This window comes from Bombus flavifrons, chromosome 10, assembly GCF_040668555.2.
Source record: "Bombus flavifrons isolate JBK064 chromosome 10, iyBomFlav1_principal, whole genome shotgun sequence".
Taxonomy (NCBI): Eukaryota; Metazoa; Arthropoda; class Insecta; order Hymenoptera; family Apidae; genus Bombus; species Bombus flavifrons.
Window position 1 is genome coordinate 9,019,344 of NC_138451.1, and position 22,076 is coordinate 9,041,419.

Below are 22,076 nucleotides of genomic sequence, written 5' to 3' on the forward strand. Positions count from 1 at the left end.
CTAAAATTAATAAGAACCGTGAAAATTGCAAAAACCATGCGAAAACGTCTGGAAATAATAAATGTAGACATTGAGTAATGTGGGTACAGTTTCCAGTGATTTATTCGAGACGAAACTCACGTTACAATAATAATCCAATATTTATGCAGACTATACATACAATCTACCTTGGTAAATGCTGATTTACTGGCTACCTTTAGGTGCTGGGTAACGAAACGAAAAAGAAAAAGTTGAGAAAAACTTTTAAATAAACAGATCGGTGCTATGTACAAAGAATCTTCTCTCATTTTTGTATATTATTTTCGTTGATCAATTGATTAATCTCCATTCTATATTTTACACGTATCTCGCCTCATTCGTTCCATAATAATACAAAAAAAAAAAAAAAAAAATAGTGTTAACGACATCCTAAAATACATCCTAAGTAACAATATACAGAGAAATAAATTATCTACTACTAAGCACCTCTCGCATGCACCATTTATACATCTTTATGCATTTTACATCCACGTGGACGATGCAATGAATTTTCTCTCCATCATCTTCTTCTCTATCTTCTTTTATTCAATTCCTTCTTCTTCCTATTTTTTTTTTTAACATTTGTTATGTGCAAAATAGTCTTCCGTCGTATTGTCAAGAAACTATACAATATCCTTTGAGTCGTACTCGTCTCTCCTCGACGAAGACACTCACATTCGGATCACAACGTAGAAACTCGCGTGTTAAAAAAAAAAAAAAAAAAAAGACGATTAAAAACTCGGCGAATCGTATTTCACTTACAATCAACAATCTTCTTCCATCTTTCTACAAAAATTCGAAGATTCGCGCTCGTTGTCCACTAGAGTCCATTCACGTAGAAACGCTAACATAATACATATCATTATACTTTAATAACCGAGTTCGAGCTATGTTACAGAGAAACGTACAGGTTTTATTAATTGACTAGTTACAAACACTTTTCGAGATGATCCTGTAGATCAGGTATCTCTTCTGTGCAAACCTGATGCACCATATACATATATATGTACGTGTTTCTTCTTCTCTTCATATTAACGAATACAAGAAGCCCTGGCGGAACTTTCCTTCCATCTCCTCTTTCTCTCTCTCTCTCTCTCTCATTCTCTTTTCATTCATCTTCCCAAGGCACTTATCAATGGCACGGTAGTATAACATGTACAAAATTGGACGTGAATATTTTGTAACAAATTTTATTCTTTATTATATATCTCACGCTTCGGCTGCCATAGTAGTTCAGGTGTGCAGCAAAAGTCTTCGATACAATTCTGTTACGACAGAAACCTGAGAAACGCGTGTACGTGAATCACGTGGAACAAACGCACGTTCCATAATAGTAATCGATTTCCCAGGATATAAAGATAACAGGAAAATAAATACAATGTTGTTCGTAAGAAAATCAGTCTCCTCGAAGGCCGGAGTTTTCTTCCTCGATCGTTACTTTCTTCCTTCTTTTTTTTCTTCTTCCTTAAATTCTACGGAATATGCGCTAAACAATTCAATACTGATTTATATTATTTGGCGTGTTCGCTAGGTCAGTCGGTAGATCGACTTCCGTTCACCAGCGTTCTTCGACTAAAAGATAGCTTTCTCTTCTTCGTGATCTTCGTTCGTTCTCTTCTTCGCATCTGATCACTCTTCCTTCTCGTGCTTTTATCTTCTGCGCTTCTTTCGTTCGTTGTCCATTCCGGATCTTTCTCAGAGTTTTTACACAATCTTCGGCGAAAACCGATCGTTCGTGGGATTTTCACAGTAGGTGAGGGAATTTTTCTTCGCCCTCGTCGTCGTCGGCTTCGCTGGACTCTTGACTGGACGGCGGCGTGTCTAGCTGCGGGAGGCCAAGGTCCAAGTATTCCTAAAACGATACGTTACATCGTTCCTCAAATTTCAAACACATTAGGATTATTTTGAATATAACTGAGATTCGAAGATTGGAAGAAATAATCGAACGACCGAGTAATCCTCGCGCAAGGTAAACGAATGATTATGTAAATCATTGAAGCTTGGAAATTCTCTTCTGTTTGAAAGGAACTTCAAAATCTCAGTCTCGGTTTTCAGAGAATATTTCAAGTTTCTTACCTCGTTCGCAGTTATCGTTAATATCCTATCGAGATCCTCGACCAGTTCCCCAAACATTGGTCGTTCGTTAGGCTGGTAACTCCAGCAATCCCTCATCAACATGTATCTGCAACGTTGTTTCGTTTTATTAGTATCGTGTATTAGTATTCCGTCACGATGAAAAACACATGGTAAATCGTAAAAGTTGCATTTACATTTCGATGGAGCAACACGGTGGTTTCTCCATTCGATGGCCAGTTCTTAGCAACTGGAACAATTTTTCTACGGATGGTACGGACGGATATGGGGTACCACCCAGTGTCATGATCTCCCACAACAGAATCCCGTACGACCATCTGAAACATTAAATGGTACCAATGTTAGGGACACTTTGTTAGACGCTATCAGACTCATTCGATTTTATATTTTCGAAAAGATAAATAATTCCAGTATTCTTTACAACAAATGAATATTTATCCAATTACTAAGAATATTTCTTATACTCACACGTCGGACTGAGTGGTATAAACTCGATGGAAGAGAGCTTCGGGTGCCATCCACTTAACCGGAAGTCTTCCGTCTGTGGTTTTCCTGTAGTAGTCGTGACAGTGTATATCTCTAGCGAGACCAAAGTCAGCGATCTTCAAAACATATTCGTCACTGACTAAAACATTCCTGGCAGCCAGATCCCTGTGGATACACCTTCTGCTCGCCAAATATTCCATCCCTCTAGCTACCTGATAGGCGAACGATACTAGGTCCTTTTGGGTGAGAGTCTTTTTCTCTTTTGGTTCTTGGCCAATGGTCGGTTCGTATCCAGAGGAAGGTCTGTGATCCCGTAGAAAATCACGAAGGTTTCCATGCGGAGCGAATTCTACGACCACGTACAATGGCCCGCCTTGTGTACAGGCTCCTAACAGATTGATTATGTTCACGTGCTTGCCGATCATCTTCATCATCTCCATCTCAGATACCAAGTCCATCATTTCCGCGTCGGTATGACCCTCTGTGGAGAAATTAGTCACTGGGTAATTAGGTCAAATTATTGGTGTGTAATTCGATTAGATTTTTTTGCATAGATTAGAATTATTTTTAGATAGTTTTGATGAAAATCGAATGAAAAAGGAACTCGAACGAAAAAGAATGAAAAATGTGAAGAAGGAGCGAAGCTAGCAAAATCATAACGAGGAATTCAAGCAACTTGGAACAATCAGAATGAAGCGTCGGATAAAGCGTCTACCTTTCAGCATCTTCACAGCTACGACGCAAGGAATGCCGGGTTTTCCAGTATTTGTTTGCGCCCTCACGACTTTTCCAAATGCGCCTTCGCCCAGGGTGTTTCCCAAAGTCAAATGTTCTCGTGGCAACTCCCAAGCACTGTCAACCGGAAGTTCGTACTCCGAGATACTTCCTCCATTGCTGTCTTCCGCGGCGACAGTCGATTTTTGTTTCTCGATCTTCACCACGGGCATCAGCAACGGTTCTTGAACGTTCTGCGCGTTTACTAAGTTCTGCTTCTCCACGATCACTTTCTTCGTCCATTGAGTCACGACTGCAGCACGTGCCGTCTCTATGGCCAGCAGCTTCTTCATTTTCTCGCGTTTCAGACGATGGAAAATGTATATTACCACCACCACGCCCACGGCGAAGAAGATGAAGAGAACAGCGGCGAGAACGTTCACGAGAATTTGTGGTTTCGCTGTCAATGGTATTCCATGGTCCTCCAAAGCTGGAGGATGAAGAAATGTTTATTAGAATTGGGGACGATGGACAGACGAAAAGGCAAGATTGTTATAAGGTGTTTGAGTATGCAAATTTCTTGGTATACGTTTAGAATACTAGAGATACTTCTTTAACCTTATAGAGAAATTTTTACTGTTTCTATTTTTAGGCAGAACGCGATAATCTTCTTGCAAATATAGCAAGATAATGAAGTTATTAACGTTAGAAAGTTTATTGGACAATTTTGAGAAAGAGCAGAATTCATTGCAAAGATATCAATTGTATCTCTTTCTAAACGTAACTAAGGAAATGCAATTCTGGAAAAGGGATTTTTATTATTACAAAAAGTTTTAGGTACATTCGACTACTCGGAGATAGGCACTGCTGAAGGTTTCTCCCAACGCGTTCTGCGCTATGCAGGTGTACCACCCTTCGTCCTTCTGTGTCACGTTGTATAGCTTCAGTACTTCTGGATTGTCCGCGCCTTCCGCCTGTTGGAAAGAATTCAGTAGGATTTAGAAAAATGGAGGATTACAGCTTCGTTGCTTTGAGTAGGAGATGATTTAAGTAAGGGAATGATTTAGCAAATGGTTGTACGTAAGGTTGTCTTCGATTTTAGTTAAGGCATAGTTTCAGTTTAAAGAACTATAGAGAAATGATCTTCTTTATAAATATGAAGCTAACTGCAATTGAATGAAAAATAAGCGATTCTGATATTTGAAAACGTACAAAGATAGCTTGTAAATAAAATGAAATTTACTTGCAATCTTATCATACTGTGCAATTTAGATTTTCTGATGAAAGTAATATTCTGTTTCATAATTCTACGTTTCATAGCAATGAGAAGAATAATACTATGTTTAAAATGTAAAACAGATATGTAATAGTGTACATATGTAATAGTGTAATAAATGTACAGCTTATGTAATAGTAACTCAGACTTTAACAGAACCAATGCAAAATCGAAGAATATCGGATAAGAAAAAGTTAAAGAAAGTGTTATTAGGATCATAAACAAGGAAACTTGAAAAATAGCTTTAGCGACATTTAAACTTTAAATTAATTTTGATCTATTGACGACACAACAAGCGGAAGCGTATAAACAGAAATAGAGTGTGTTCCATGCAATTTCAAGTAGTTCTACGTGCCCACCTTGACCTCCACCCGGAAACTTTGATTGGTTTTGTTGACAGTGTCGAAAGACGTGTGATAACCGTGATACCATTCAAGATGACGATGCGCGTCCGACAGAACCTCGCAGGTCATAGTAACGTTGCCTCCTATCAGAACGGTCGTGTTTCTTGGAGGCCTGGTCAGTATCGGCCGATGTTTCACGCTCTCTACAGGAAAAATAGACCCAACCACCTTTTTTACCAAGCTCCAGTGTATCAGAGAATAGAAAGAGATGAAAAGAAATCTCTCGAGATCAAACTTATTGCACTGTATTACAAAGATCGAATATTAATAATAATTATTTTCATGATTTAAGGAATTCTATGATTATATTTCTAAGATTTCGAGAATTAAGGTTGTACAATTTTTTTCATAATTTTTGAAGATTTTCAAAGACATTCAAATAATTAAAAAGTAATTAAGAACGAAGAAAATTTAAAGAAATTTTGTGTGCGTTTGTGTGGAATATTAGTTAGTTCGAGTACTTTTTAATTTATTAAGAACCAAGGAATGAAATAACACGTAAAAAATGTCTATTACATCACGTTAGTTTCTTCTATTACGATCCTTCTACAAGTAAGCTTGATCTCAAGAGACCTCGATCGTCGAATATCGAAGAAACAGATCGGAAGAAAAAAGAAGATAGAATACAGCAACATGACATTATTAAAACGTAAAAAAAGAACAAAATGAAACAATCCACGTGGCAGCACCTGAAATACCAAACGGCACATGTTTCCTTCACCGTATCGTTAGTCACTAGGATATTATTTAAAAATCGTCGCAGACAGTTCACATATCACCAGAATCCCTTGGAATCTGTCTTGTTTTACATAAAACCTTGTATACATTATTATACATAATCATTTTATACAAATAGTGTTTAATTAAAAATCAAGAATTAGAGCGATAATTAAAGATCCATGGAGAAGACACAAGAACCTCCACCACCTAAACAATATGTACAGTTCTTATTCGAAAGTGGAGAATTAAAGCGATGATTATGAATCCATCGAGAAGACACAGGAACCTCCACCATCTAAGCAATCCGGTCTGTCTGTACCTGAAGAAGAATGCCGGTCGGTGAATTCTCCTGGTCACCAGGGTACTCGACTACTTTCAGCCATTGTATATACGGTTCGAGATCGGACACGATTGGACACTTGAACGTCACCGTGCTGTTCACCGCCGCGGTTACGTTCTTCGGGAAATCCACGTTGATGTATGGTTTATGAGGGAAACGCTCTATAGATGCAATGAAAATTCACGACTGTTTAATGTCGTGATCCCTTCTTTTCTATGCTAGACGATCGTTGGAAATTTCTCATCGATAGTATTTCCAGCGGAGCACGTTTATGTTAATCATGACTAGACTGTGGATATTTATACTTAATTTAAAAAATAAAACCCGAGTAGAGAATTGTTTTACTCAGTAAAAATTACACTTTCAATGCATCAAATTGCTCATAAATGTATAGAGATCCGCAGTTTATTTATGACAATCTAATGTGCTGATTCCTTTCGTCGAGCGAAGAACGTGTAGCAAGCGATAATGTAAAAAGATATGGAATATTTAGAAACTTTTCTTTAGAAATGTTCTTCTTTTATGCAACGCGATCGCTGGAAATTTCTAATCGATGGCATTTCCAGTGAAAGATGGATGGTAGATAGTAACGTGAGAAATGTTATGAGATTTGAAAAGTTTGCAATGATCCAACGTCGTGATTCTTTCTTTGTGCTACCCGGTCATAGGAATCTTTCAATGGTTGGTATTTCCATTGGAGAAGGTGCAAATGGTAATTTAAAATCATTTGACCGAACATAGAAATTGCACAGTGATTAATGGTCGTTAATGTCCTTCTTCGAAATATCCTTCTTCGATTGTTATCGTTGATTGTTACTGTTCCCAATGAAAAATAGGTGCAAATTGTATGGATTTAAGAAACTTTCTTTCTTTACATAATCACTGGATATGTCGTAATATTTTCCATTGAATAACGTATAGCAAACGATAATATAAAACGATATTGCGAAATTTAGAAACTTCCTGGTCGCTGAATACCGCGATTCTTTTTCATTTTAAAACCTACAACATCGTTCGACTATTCAGCAAATCTAATTCAGCAAAAGCTAACTAACTGAAAACACAAATTTTTGCTTTCCCATTGTACTATCGTTCCCCGAATTGTTTTAATGAAAGGAAAACAGACGGGAGATCTTTTCAATAAATAGAAGAAAAAAATGAGACATTCGTTTACTCACTGACAATTTCAAGGCTACATTCGCTTTCCCATTATACATCCTTTCAATAAATAAGAAAGAAAAATAAATAAAAAGCACGATGCACTCAACGCGGCTCACTGACAATTTCAACATTATACTTTACTTTTTCATTTCAACGTTACTCTTACTTCTCCATTACGCTGTACGTTTTAGTAAATAGAAAGATAAAAATACGATACTCACCGACAATTTCAACTTTGGACGTGCGATTGATGCATCCCAGCTCGTTGCACACCACGCAAGTGTAATTGCCGCTGTCTTCAGGCACTAGATCCTCCAATCTAAAGGTCCACTTAGACATAACCACCGTGCCAAGCGTTCTTTTTGGTTCTTCGTTGTTCTTGTACCATGTGATGTTCGGCCTTGGGTTGCCAAAGCTTGGACATCGTAAACGTAACATGTTGCCAGCTGGTTTCACGACCACGTTTGGCATCTCTACGCTTTTATTGAACGATGGTGCTCGTACGGGAGCGGTGTTGTTGTGTTCACCGGCTGTTTCATTCTCCAGTTTCTCGTTGTCCAGGTCGACCTCCGCGTTTTCGCTTTCCAGGTGCAACGATCGCGTTTCTGGCAAATCTGTGACACCGAGATTCGTGTTCTCTTTCATTCAGAATTAATTGGACAAATTAACTGGACGATCTAGAATTGACTCGTTTAAACGAAAGATAGGAGCGTTTAGTTAAATTTGTAATACTTGAAAAGGGACTTTTGGAATGGGAAGAAACATTGATTAGAATTTCGCATTAAAGGGAGTGGATTTTTGAAGTAATCTGATTTCTTCAAGTTTACGGATGATACAATGCAGCAAGAGCAAACGAAGTTATTCCTACGAATTCCTAAATTATTTAAAACGAACGGTTTCCAAAGATATTTTGTAGCTGTTTGGAATTTTTGAAGATTCCCAACGATATGAAGGTGATTTAGAATTAACTGGCGAAAGAGGCGCAGGATAGGTAACGTTATTATCCTTTTGCAGAGCTGAGGAATATTATTATCGATTGTTGCGCTATCACTTTCAAATTACAAATGACAAATTACGTACAAAATGTAACTAATAAGCGATCGCGAATTTTTAATCAAATTTTGTTTGATATCGTCGATGCAAAGTACGAATAACTGTCCAAGGTTGAAAAGCGAAGAAAATCCGAGTACTAACTTCTCGCTTCGATTTCCAATTCGTTCGTTTCCTCCTCGTGTCTTCCCAATCTCTCGCTTTCGTGCTGGTATTCGTCGTTCTGCAACAATTCGATTCGTATCGTCACGTTCCTCCATTCGTTCGTCATGTTTGATCCAACCAGGCAACTGTACGAATCTGCGTCCTCGGGCTCGATGTACTTGAACCTCAGCGTCTGTTTCATTAATCGAATTCTTGGCGACGATGGTCGGAAAATATCGTCGCCTTTGTACCAAATCGTCTCCGCGTTCGAACTCGACGAGCATCGTAGGATCAGCTTCTCACCGATTGACACAATCACCGTGTCGGGATGATTCAGATCTGTGAAACGAGAACAATTCATATTTCATATTTTTTATTAAAAAATATTCATATTATCATTTATTTATTATTAGGACGAGGTTTGGAAGATTATTTTCAGTAAAAAAAAATGTAATATAAGACGGACGCGGATTCGATTTTCCAGTACTTGGATAGCCATAGTTACACTGCGGATATTTTATGTATTTATGATAAATTTGATAGCGCGAAAATACACGTAATGTGGGAAAATATGGAGATAATATGGAGATTGTAATACCTTTTGCGTTTTCTAAAATATGACAATTCTCTGCTTAGTTTTCGTTTTATCTAAATTATAGTCTTAACCCCTCGACAGTGTAATAAAGTTACGAATTCCGATCGAAAAATGTACAGTTTTCTTCCCAAAATTGCTCCATACGGAATAGGAAGTGTTAAGAAACGTCTTACAATTATCTTCTTAATAATTACGTGGTGTACGATAAATTTTGACACATTGGATGCACAACTCTACGATGCAGTCCGGATAACGATATCTTGTCTGTTCTCTGATTTTCGATTATCGAGAAACCGCGTTCATTTCACAGACAAACAACTGAGAAATAGGGAAAAATTATGCAGATCCAATGGAACGAAATCTCTCTGCAGTTTAGAAGTGCAAGTTTTAAGAAAGTTTATTATCATATAAAAGCTGATGTGTGCTTTTTCACGTCCTTTATCGTAAACGGAAGAATTCTAGAGCATGAAAAAAAATATACATTTTTCTGATCGTAACTTCTCATTCTTTTTTTATAGACTGTCGAAGGATTGAACACGTTTGACGACTTTTCTCGCCGGCATCACAGGCGAGATAAATTGTGGAACAGTTAAAATAACGAGTTTGCATAAATATTCGCAATCTGGCCACGATGCACCGCTTAAATCTACTAGAAGATCGTCTTCTCGGCGACTTTGATCTCCATAGTTTTCCACTTTCTATCGCAATATCGTACGAATTATCAAACTTGTAGGATTCTTTTACTCTCGTTCGTTTGGCAGATAAAACGCTGTAAAACATCATCGTAATGATTCTTTGTAGCGGCGTTTCCTTAACGCTAGAACTACCGATGGTTAACACGAAGTTATTTTCTACCAAAACCAATCAAAATGACTGGTCTTTAAAAAATACGTAATAATAGAATATTTTTATATTTATCGATTTGTTAATTTCTTACGAATTCCATGTTACGTAGTACATTTTTGGTATTATTAATCCATCTGGGACCATGATCTTTGAACGAGAGTTGACGCATTTATAAAATTGTACAACTAGTCATTTTCACTGCCGTGGTATTTCTAGTGTTAGCATCTAGCGATCTAGCGATCGATCCGGAATTCTCGTGATAACCGATATCGTCATATCGAATGATACGCGGTAAAAATTTTAAAAACGTGTGGCAAGTTGTACAAGACGAGGAAACTGGTTAATTGGGGTTCGATAAACAGATCGCAGGACCCTTTTACACTTTGACAAGTACGGCATTGGTATAAGTAGCCTTGATACAAAATTATTTCAGGCTTGAATACATAAAATACGAAATAAAATTCATTATACTATTCTTTTAGTTATCGTTGCGAAAGTCATCACTGCGGGAAAAAATATAACACGAAGTAGGAATTATAAAATAAAATTGTAAAACCAGTCAATTTGATTGGTGTGGTAGTTCTACTGTTAATTGTATCGAGCGATATAATTCGAAATTTCGCAATGAAATTACAAGCTAGTCGTACGACGATGCGAAGATCGTTAGGTATCTCTTCAGCAGAACACGTGAAAGCTGTATTAATGGGATTCTATCCAGATTATTTAGCGCCACAGACGCGAAACATGGCTCGTAGTACGCTTCCTCGGTACCAAGTTCACGAAAGATAAACCGACAGCTTTCGCTACTTGGCAGCCTAACGCGGATTCTAATTCGATTCTTCCGCGAATCGTGGTCGTAATAAACGCCGCTAAAATTGCGTCAAAGTATAGCAATTCGATATTTCACGTCGATTCTCTTAGCTACGCACAACTTATGCGTAGAATCCTCTATTTAGGAAAGCAATTCTCCATCGCAGACACATGGTATCTTCACAGAAGGGACGTTCTGAAAATGATCCGTCAAACAAATGCCAAACGAAGGATACGCGTCACCTGAATTTTTGCATCTCAGTTTGATCTTCGCTGAGTCGTAATTAGCGTCTTTTTAAGAAGCAAAATATGTATACGTACATCGTGCTGTATGTTAATTAAAAACCGCTACTTCTAATTCGAGGACGTAGTACCATTTTTGGAAAACTTCAATTCTTCCAAGAATCATTTTCTTTCTTATTTAGAGAGTCTACGAGTAAGCCGTGGATTTTTATGGATTTCTGAGAAATGTAAGATTAATCAACGAAGTTACGAACGTTCGAAGGATTTTTAGACGAATAATTATCATCGATACACAACATTTTAAACACGTTTCTCTCAGATTAGTTATTTTTCAACACGGCGTTCACGGTACCATAAAATCTACTCGGCCAATCGGCTCAAGATTTCGTGTGAATCTTCCACGCATGTATCGCTATAGTCTGAACAAGAACAAATTCGATACCTTCCTTTTTTCTATTTATTTCAGCCTTTGAATGTTAAAGAAACATGGACAAGATCGACGATCGAACTTCAATAGGGTCGTCGTTCTTTTAATTATCGACTTTTTGCTTTCGTCCTAGTTTCGTGATACAGTCAAACTCATCCTAATTAACGATCTCCTTGAGTTTCTTATTTTAAACAAGTAGAACGACCGCAATCGTGGACTCCATGAGACGAGGTCTTTTTGCCAATTGCGTACGAGGGCATACAGTGCCGTCAATTTTAATTTCTTCTCGACAAGAAAAATGATACATGCTATTAACATATGCGAAAATATACTCTGCAAGTTTCATTCCAAACACTATTACAGTTTTCTTTGTAAAAAAAAAAAAAAAAATCAAACAACCTAACAGGACGTGTTTCACGTTGGAGTATCCTCTTGGCCAAGTTAGAAACAAAGAAAGCTCAAGCAACAAAGACCTGCAATTAATATACAAAGACCTAAGTCAAAGCTGAAATTCACTATGTCATACTACGATATATTATATCAGGTTATTTATCGTGTTATACGGTATATTAATATCACGTCATATTTCCCTATATTTCATTACAATTATGTCAAATGTGCACGTTTGTAACAGAGATCGTACTAGACTTTAAATCTCGTTGCGATAACAAATAATAATAATAATATACATCGTGCAAAAGGAATATTTGACGAGGCTGGATTCTTTCAGTATTACGTATTCAGAAAAATACGAATTTCCATTAACTGCAGTTTTAGCTGTTTGAAACTTCCTAGTCAGATCGAAAGCTATTTACGATGTGCGCTTCGTCTCTACCACCGATTCATCAATCATATCCTTTCTCCGCCTCCGAGGAAACCTCGATCATCGATCGTAACCGCTTCCAGTTGTCACAACAACCTCGTCCTAGTTATCGTCGACTCGTTAACCGCGGTTAATGGATATTAACCGCAATTTCAGAAATTTATTTTCTCCATCCTCTGCTAATATTCAATTACACGGGCTTCGTTCACTGTAACAAATTGTCGATCGATTTCCCTTATAAATTGATGGCTCGAGCCTTGTAATTATTAGTTCTGCAACGATTTTTCTAGAATTACAGCTCACGTAGATGAGAAGTAATTGCCCGATATCGTCGTGCCGCGCGATCATCATAGCCTTTTAATCCATTTTATCTTTGATCGTTGGTAATTAAATCCTTCGGGCGGCGTGATAGATTTAATTGAAATTAAATTTTCGACAATACGACGATCGAACGATAACGTTTCGATTCTCGCGACATCGAGTGCATCGCTGTTGCTAAGATTTAACAACTGTTTTTATTTTACGGTCCGATGGAATTTCTTTGGTCCTGTAATATATTACAGCAAGGTGGTGGTCGTTTCTTTACTCCTGCCAGTAAAACATATCAGTTTTAATCCTTAGGATATTTTATTGCTCGTTTAATAATACAGCTTGTCGAGAATATTTGTAATTGAAAAATGATCTTCGCTGGCGTTTCATTACTCAGTTTCATAGATATCATTTGTCATACGACTCTGTTCTCTTCTATTTCCTTCATCGTTTACCATATCCTGACGGTGTGTTTCATTCCACTCAATACTTTTTCGTTATTGAGTGATGCCAATCTGTGTAATACGTTGTTTTATTTAATTAAAGGAATACGTTCTCGCCATTAAACAGATATCATCACGTCGGTTACGTTAGTGGAACACGTACCAACGCTTACTAACGAATCAATTAGAATCTGCTTCGATCTGCTTGTACAAATTTATTCAACCGTAAGAATACAGCATAAACGACTTCAAACTTGACAGGAAATTTCAAAGAATAACGCGTTTAATCTCGCTTTTCTCAAGAAACAGAAGGCCCCCGATAGATTTTCTTCGACCCTAGAACTTCTTTCGTTGATATTCCTGCAACGCAGATTTTTATTTCTGCGATACCTTACACCAAAAATCGATAACAAAATAGAAGGCGTCAAATCTGCCGAATACAATTTTCCGTTTTAATCGCAAGCGTGGACCGCTGACACGACGATCGCGCGATGCAAAATCGGTCAGCGTCGTTCCACGATTTCTCAACCTTGAACATCGATTGAACTTCGGCGCGACCGGAGAGCCGTGGACTTGGCTCGGTTCGAGCTCTTTCTCTTTCGAGAATCTGGTCACGGGGAAACGTTTACCAGGTCGACCCATTCATGATATTTGGGCGATCGAGGTATCGCCATTTGGACGTTGGCCAGGCGAGAATCGCGACACTGTCCCTTCCGACGTTTCATCTGGAACCACGTCCCATCGTGTCCTCTGCCTCTCCGTTCGTTTGCGTCGACGTCGATCCGTTCTCTCTTCCCCGTCAGTAAAACGCGTCTAACTAAATTTAGAGATCTGTCGAGGGTGTCTGTGCCGATCCTCTCGTCTCCGCCACGGGTCGCGCCATCGTTTCGGATAGAACGTCTGTTCGCGCCTTTCAAGTGCGACGATGCCGATAGAATTATGTTAATTATCGATTATTAATCGCTAATTTGATATTAGATGTATATACGTTTCATATGCTGTTATACTGTTTTATATTTTTTAAAACACTTTGCATCTTGTTCGTTTCGTTGTTTTTGTTCGTATTTTATTAGTTGCTAACTCTTGGTAATTAGGTTCTATTTAACTACTCGTAACGAAACTCTTCGAAGCAAACAGTAGCTTTCTCGCTCTTTCTACCAGGCACCTTGAAAGACAAAATAGCGTATCCAAACTGAGGTAAGGATGATTGTATTTGTAATAAAATTGCAGCTTCTACTTGAGTATCTAGCTATCATACAGTCGATTACTTATCGGTCATAAAGCGAAATAAAATCGAATAATCGTAGGAAGAATTTGAATATTTCATCTTAATTTAACTATCACGTGGCGTGAAACTATCATTGGTATTCGACTGAGTGAATTTCGGCACGTCGAATCTACTTGTTTGAACGTCGAACGATCATGACGAGAACGTACCAAGTATTCTCGAGGTACGTACATTTAACATTTATATTTCTGAATATATTTTCTCTATTAGTATCTGTCATTTTACCGATTTCATATGGTTTACACGTATTAGAAATTTCGATCGATCGATATCGATGTTAAACGCCCGTACAATTCTGCCTTCGGAAACCGACAATTTTTCCAAAAGTCACGTTTTATTTACCAAAATGGCAAACCGTATATCCTGCTCGATGCTGCTCAGTTTCCTGACATACCTTTCAATGGCCACCCTAACTATTTCAATTAACGTCGATCTCGAGCGATAAACATGGAAATCGTCGTTTTAATAAATTCCGCTTGCTGATGTTAGCTCCGTCACAGCTACGAAATTAGCCAATTCGCCTAATTTACGTCGTTACAACAGCAACAGTCGCGAATACCTTGCAAAATGCTCGAAACGTGTCTGCAATTAGCCACGTTGAAAGACTATTTATCATCTGGTCTTTAGAAGCATAGAACGAATTCCATCTCGCCCACCATTTCCTGGAGTCGATGTTGCTGCGCTTCGTAGCCGCAGCTACTCCAGTTGCATCTTCGTCTCCTTGCTTTCTCCGTTTCTTTTGTCTTATCTCCAAACATCCTCGGCGTTCGTGTACAAACGACTAATTGTCCGTGAGAGCTCTCTTTTCCCTCGACGGAAGTTCGTCGAGTTTATTGTCTTTGCGAGTTCCGTTCCCGCTTCTTTTTTCGGACACGCGTCCTCACGTGCTGTACTTGATGCCTCGTGGACGTTCTCCGATTGTTTGACCGAGGAGACACGACACGAGCAAACAGACGACTCGTTACTTACGTAGCTTGTTCGCTGCTTCTCAATGTCCAAGCGAGCGTTTTATTTTATCTTCGGATATTCGGATAGTTCCGGTTTGCGCATTGAAATCTTCCCGTATTTCCAATGGAAATAGGATCTTCCCTTTATTTTTCTCTGTTTCTGCGTCTGGAAATTGCTTCGTTGCGGGGACCGTTGATTCTCGTATTTTCTTCTCTTTCTTTCGGTTCTCCTATTAAATCTGGAAATAACGTTCAATACGCAGTCACTGCCATTGAGACTCTGACGTTGAGTTTAATGTTCAAAAGAGAAGAACCTTCTTTTGCTTTTTTCTTCAAATCGAACGCAGCAACTCGAGCTTCTTTCTTGACAAGTTCGAAGGATTATTTTAGCAGGCGAAGCGTAAAAGAAATTTTGAAAACGTTGCGATTGGTCGGAATCGCAAAGATCATTTTTTATATCTTTTTTTATCTGGATCCGTAAAAAGAATTTAAACGATATATTTTGAAGGTTCACGCTGGTTTGTATACGCGCTGAAAATTTCATTGTTTCGTCTTGGCAATAAAATTATATTAGTCACGCGTGTTTAAGAGAAGTTGTTTAAAATCCTGAGAATTAAAAAATCCTCTATATCTTATCTTCTTTGCTTAACAATATAATGAAAATTCTTATTACTAAACGTTATTTTTATTTCAGATAATTTTTGTAATACAGCGTATAGTAATAAATGAGATATCAAAATTGTTAGAAAAATCGATGAGAAGATTTTCGGAAGTGTGAGAAATAGAAAATATCGATTATTGACTGGTGGAACGGAGTTCGATTTCTGCGTATGACATCACGCACGCAGCCATCTGTTTCGTTCCAGGCGCCACGAATAGCTACAAACATTCCGAGAGGCTTCTTTGTCTTTTCTCTCGATCCTCTCCTTCCTTCTTTACATTTTCGTCAAAGCTCGCTGCTTCTGGCGGGTTTACTCGGACGAAAGGCCATCCGCGAATACGAGAATCGTTGTAAACAATTTCTGGCGAGCGACTCGATCCTCCATTTTCTTTAATCCTTTGACTGACATCGCTGTGTCATACGCGGTCACAATAGTTTGAAGTTGCGTTTGAAATTAAATCGTTCAACTCTGATTTGTGTTTTGTATTTTATGCTGGGAAGATCATTCTTGATATTAAACACAAAATAAAATATGCAGGTAGTAAGGAATTTCCTAATAAAATAAAATAAAATTCACCAGCTTCGTCAAATCTTAATTCGACGATTTTTTAGGTTATCCAGTACTTACCATTAACAATATTTCAATGGCCAAATTCAAATTAAATATATTCTGGTTGCCAATCTTCTAAAAATAGTCTTTACGATACTTATCTTCGCAAATTTAAATGTACAAAATGCAAATGGACATTAGCTATTTTTAAAATCAATTGTATCCCGATATAATTTTATTCTACGTCTTATACGATGAATTGTCTTGACGAGGAAATTAAAACCACAGAATAGGAATTCGAGTGGAATATTTTTTTAAAATCGATTAGTCTGTTCGAATTCTATTTTGCATTTTATATTTCACCGGATAAATATCGTTCTGCGTAATGATATTTCATCCCGTCAGTCTCTTCAATTTTCAAGATAATCCACAATAATTCTTGCTCGACGTCGGAATTAACAATTGCATAGTAGGCAGCAAATTCGATGATTGATCGCGTGTATGATCTACATAGCTAGAATAGGACGTGAGAAATCATAGTGATTTCGTTTGGGGAGCACTAGTCATTTAGTTAAATGGCAGGGACCTAAATATCCCTCGTTTGTCCACGCGAGCGAGCTTCCACGTTTATTTATTCGTGTCTGGGGTGAGACGTGCACCCTTTTACGGTGCCATTATGCGGTGGCCCGACTTTTCTTCCATTTTCCCCTTTACCCTCGTCGTCAAAGGATTTCTACAGTGAAGAAGCAATATACAATTTAATCCCAAATTATAATTTCCTACCAAAGCATTGCTTAAAATATCACCTATTATTTTCGGTTAAAACGAGTTAACTCGTCACTCAGATTTCCAACATTTCGACTAGAAAATTTCTTCATTTATAGATCAAGGAAAGAACATCGAAACCAGCTGGCTGCTGAAACGAGCAAAACTCTCACAGAAAGAAAACTAAGAAGAAAACACCCCACTGACCTCACTAAAGAAATAAAATAGTGAAACTCGAAGATGGTATCCCACTGGGAGTAGCCATCCACATGTTATTTAGTAATTAAGTTAGACAAATTTACCAAATGTTCAGCTGGACAAATTCTAAAATACAAATTAAATAATAATACAAAATAATTTATAGATCTCCTGTCTTGTAATACCGTTTCATAGTATTTCTGTTAAAAATTAATTGTCTCGTAAATTATATTATGACTATATTCGTAAGAACTAAAGTTCAACTACTTGAAATCAATTCGTTTCTATCGACTTTTCATTCTATCCATCGCACTTAATATCTGTCAGTGGCACTTAAACTCTGTACCACAATATTCTTACTGCTACTTCGATTATCTTCCGATAAATGTTATTAAATAGGTTTCGGAGTTCGATATTTAATTGATTCACAGAGATTCAGTTTTTATATTCTGTATTTCACCACCATGTACAGCCATATGAACTCAGATAATTAACAAATGGCGGACGCCAAAAACAAAAGAGCATCGTTAGAAGTCGTACCAACTTTGCATGTAGGAACTAGTGATCATACCAACCTAATATTTTCCTCAACAATAAAGAGAATCAAAATTCTCCAGTTTTGCCATATACAGTATTTTCTACGAGCATCCTTCGATTACAAAAGCTTTCTCGTAATCAAAGAAATTATATGTTTAGCAATTTAGACGCGTTTAACGATTCGTTTGCTTACCAAATTTCTAAACCAAGATTGCGATAGGAATGTTGCAAGAGCGTAACGAAAGCGAGAAAGCAACGCCGAAAGAAATATGTAATTACCTTTAACGCTACCGTCGCGGACTTGCACGAATTTCACGCTTAATAAACCACGTGATCTGCGCAGGCAACGAAATTAAAAAAGAGAACAAGATTTTTTCGATCGAGGCAGCGAGAACTCGATTCCCGCCGGAAGCAACGTAGCGCTGTTACCTGGGCTACTCGTGTAATTTACGACTGTCGGTTTCAATCTCTATATAGAACGTTCTCAGTTCGTTCCACTAAATTAGCCAGCGACATTTCGCGCGGAATCAATGGAAATAATTATTATCGGCCGCGAGACCGTTTCGACAACGTTGAACCATGTAACGATCGCACGGAGCATTAATTCCGTCCAATAAATCTACGGATCGTCTGAAAAAGCCTTCTTTGCACACCTTTCGCTGCGTTCGATGCTATGGAACTCTTATGGTTGTTGGCTCGTGCTTCATCGTGAATAGCACGCGCCGCTCGTAAATTAATTCCAAAGTTTTCGCGTGGTCAACGGCGGCAGCGAACGGCTGTTAAAATATTTTCAAACATGAAATTATACCGATTTAGTAGACGTACTTATTGTTGTCGACGATCTATGGCCCATTAAGACTCGTGTCTTTCGCCTTGCAATTGTTGGCGACTCTGACTACGAAACTTGTATTGAATAAATTATAAATGAGAAGTACACTGAAAGAGTGTAAAGTAATGACAAGTCTCTACGTACAAACATATTAATATACAGGGTGGTTGGTAAGTGGTGGTACAAGCGGAAAGGGGGTGATTCTACGCGAAAAAAGAAGTCGAAAATATAGAATAAAAATTTTCTTTTTTAATCTTTTTTTTTTTTTTTAATTTTTCTATCGAGACAACGATCTACAGTGAGATCCGTTATAACGAGACGTGATAAAGTGCACGCGCACCGAGCGAAAATTCAAAGTCGATTTTCTCGAAAACAAAGCCTCAAACGAAAAATTTTTATTCTATATTTTCGACTTCTTTTTTCGCGTAGAATCACCCCCTTTCCGCTTGTACCACCAGTTACCAACTACCCTGTATACATATGTATGTTACCAAAAATCACTCAAATTGTCAAAGAAGAATTGCAATGTCTGTTGATATTCAAAAATAAAATTTGGAAGACGCATACTTATCAATAAATGTATCGATACATTGGAAATTTGGTTCTAAAATTGGATGGTCTTGTCGATGATCTATGGCCCATTAAGACTCGTGTCTTTCGCCTTGCAATTGTTGGCGACTGTGAGTACGAAACTTGTATTGAATAAATTATAAATGAGAAGTACACTGAAGGAGTGTAAAGTAATGACAAGTCTCTACGTACAAACATATTAATATACACATATGTATGTTACCAGAAATCACTCAAATTGTCAAAGAAGAATTGCAATGTCTTTTGATGTTCAAAAATAAAAGTTTGAAAGACGCATACTTATCAATAAATGTACCGCCACGTTGGAAATTTGGTTCTTAATCTCGGAGTGAATTCTGTATGAAACTAATCCACGAAGATCCTAGAGAGCGCTTGACCGAACACCGTAAAAGCAACAATCAAAATCGATGGTTTACACCATAGCTTACAATTTCCAGACACACTAGCGTCTGTTTAGAATCGGCATAGCATTTCGTTACAGCCGGCCCTCGGTCAATATACTCTTAAAACTATTTTAATGAACTGAAAACAACTCTTCTTCTTATTTACACGACCAAGCTATTTCTGACTGCGCGGCTCACCTTTAAAAAACAAGTTCACCTCGACTGCTTCTCAACTAATTTAACGAACTGTTTCAATGTTCCAGATACACGTGCTCCGCAAACGGTTTCAGCGTAGCCTGAGCGCAGAAAATCTACGTGTATTTCGATCTACTTTAGCCGCGTTCCACGATTCCATCATTTTCTGGTGAGTCAATGCTCGCAAAAATATATTATACTCTCACCGTCGATATGATTGTTACTCCGCAACGATAGCTACAAATGTGGCTGCACATTTTCCTAAATATTAATTAAAAATCAACGAACGATAGCTACAGATGTAGCTGCGTGGCTGCATGTTTTCTTGGATGTTAATCGAAAGCCAATAAACGACAGCTGGAAATATAGCTGCATGGTTACACTGTTTCCTAAATGTTAATTAAAAATCAATGAACGATAGCTACGAATGTGGCTGCACGGTTGCACATTTTCCTAAGCATTAATTAAAAGTCAATGAACGATAGCTACAGATATAGCTGCGTGGCTGCATGTTTTCTTAAATGTTAATCAAAAGCCGATAAACGACAGCCAGAAATATAGCTGCATGGTTACGCTATTTTCTGAATGTCAATTAAAAATCAATGAACGATAGTTAAAAATATAGCTGCGTGGCTACGCACTTTCCTAAACGTTAATTAAAAGTCAATAAACGATAGCTGGAAACACGGCTGCGTGGTTACACATTTTCTTAAACATTAATTAAAGATCAATGAACAGGCATGTTCCCTATTCATTCCCAGTCCATATAAAATCCAGCGATTTATAAATATCGCTCTGACCCTGGCGTTATTAAATTCACAAATATATATTTCGCTCTTAAAGTCGTTCTTTTCGCGAGTCAGTGGAACTTTCATGACGAAAGTAATTTACCGTGTGTTTTCCCTATATCGAGATAATTGTAAATCGACGGGATGTGACGAACGGTCGACTTGGATTCCGTGGATAGGCTGGAGCCTAGAGTTGGCGCGTTAAATCTCCTCAAATATATCGTGAAACGGCGGCACCACGCTGGCGGAAACGCGCGTGCACGTGAGCCAACATGCAACAGCAACGTGGAAACAAAATCTGTGCGCGTTTACCAGACACGCGTCTATTTTTGAAACGGGCCGCCCTTCTTCGTGCTTCCCGCCGATTTTCTATCGGCGCTAGCCAGTTCGAATTCGTCGATAATTAACGCGTTCCTGAAGAAAATACGATACAATTAGCGGACTGTAGGTGTCCGCGAGAAAGAAAAAGAAAAAAGAAATTTACATTTTCACCAACAGAGTGGAACGAGACTCTGACGAGGTGATTTTTTTATTTCGAAAATTAATTGTTTTGAAAACATTTACACTGCGAGGTGAACGTCTTTTGTTTATGAACAATTTATAATTTGCATCTTAAGATCGTTCGTTCGTTGTAATCGATTGAAATTTCGTTAATAAATGAAATTGCAGGATCATTTGCTTTGAAAGTGGTGCAAGTCCATTTCCTGTAATCTGTAGCCTGTCCAAACAGTCGAGGCACCAATAATCAAACACAAATGATAGCGAATATAATCTAACACTCTGTATCTGACATAATATTGCACGTACGAATGGGAACAAGTTGTTTTAAACGCGCTAATATACTGGGAAATTATTATTACATTTGTTACATTGCTGCTGGCGTGATTCAAGTAAATTGTTGTAATTAAACGTAATTATTGTTACGCTCAAAGCATTATTAAATTAACAATAATTTCACACTTATACCGGGTCGCATGAAAGTGCAAACCCAAGATCAAAGGAAGTACATTGGCGTTATCTTGGTTTTTCTTTTCTCAATGAATAATCTCGTATTAACATTAGAATCTGACACAGGTATGTTTGCTACAGTTTAACGTAATAACATCACGATAATTATAATTTACTTAATTTTATTACATTCATTTTCAAATGGATATTAATTTCATATAGATATTCGTGAACAAAAGTGTACACCTAAAATAATATAAAACAGAAACGTTGAACGATACAAATTTAACGAATTGTACAATTTGTGTTAGACGTGGTATAAATCGGTATACAAAAATTGTCAAGTTTATAAAAAAGATTAAAAGTGTCATAAATCCATTCATGTCCCTGAAAAATGATATTCATGTACTTAATTCTCAAGCAAGCTATTTGTATAACGAATTTACATCTATGCTTGAACACATAGAGACGCGGACAAACCGAGTAAATGTTT

At 37.7% G+C, this 22,076-nt stretch overlaps 1 protein-coding gene across 4 annotated transcripts in view; it reads right to left on the minus strand.

Moving 5' to 3' along the window:
* Positions 1-75: 75 nt before the first annotated feature.
* Positions 76-22,076, minus strand: part of LOC138184002 (fibroblast growth factor receptor homolog 1) — a 112,757-nt gene continuing 90,756 nt past the window's right edge. For 3 of the 4 annotated variants that reach the window (XM_069121621.1, XM_069121623.1, XM_069121622.1), the window contains 9 exons: positions 8,408-8,746; positions 7,435-7,827; positions 4,948-5,135; positions 4,154-4,286; positions 3,314-3,802; positions 2,581-3,079; positions 2,289-2,429; positions 2,095-2,200; positions 76-1,870 (listed from right to left, as the gene is read on the minus strand). In XM_069121621.1, the coding sequence (XP_068977722.1) occupies positions 1,763-1,870; positions 2,095-2,200; positions 2,289-2,429; positions 2,581-3,079; positions 3,314-3,802; positions 4,154-4,286; positions 4,948-5,135; positions 7,435-7,827; positions 8,408-8,746 (2,396 nt within the window). In that variant the 3' untranslated portion in view covers positions 76-1,762. Of the gene's footprint in view, positions 1,871-2,094; positions 2,201-2,288; positions 2,430-2,580; positions 3,080-3,313; positions 3,803-4,153; positions 4,287-4,947; positions 5,136-6,031; positions 6,214-7,434; positions 7,828-8,407; positions 8,747-22,076 lie in introns of all 4 variants that reach the window. The other variant, XM_069121624.1, reaches the window with a different exon arrangement.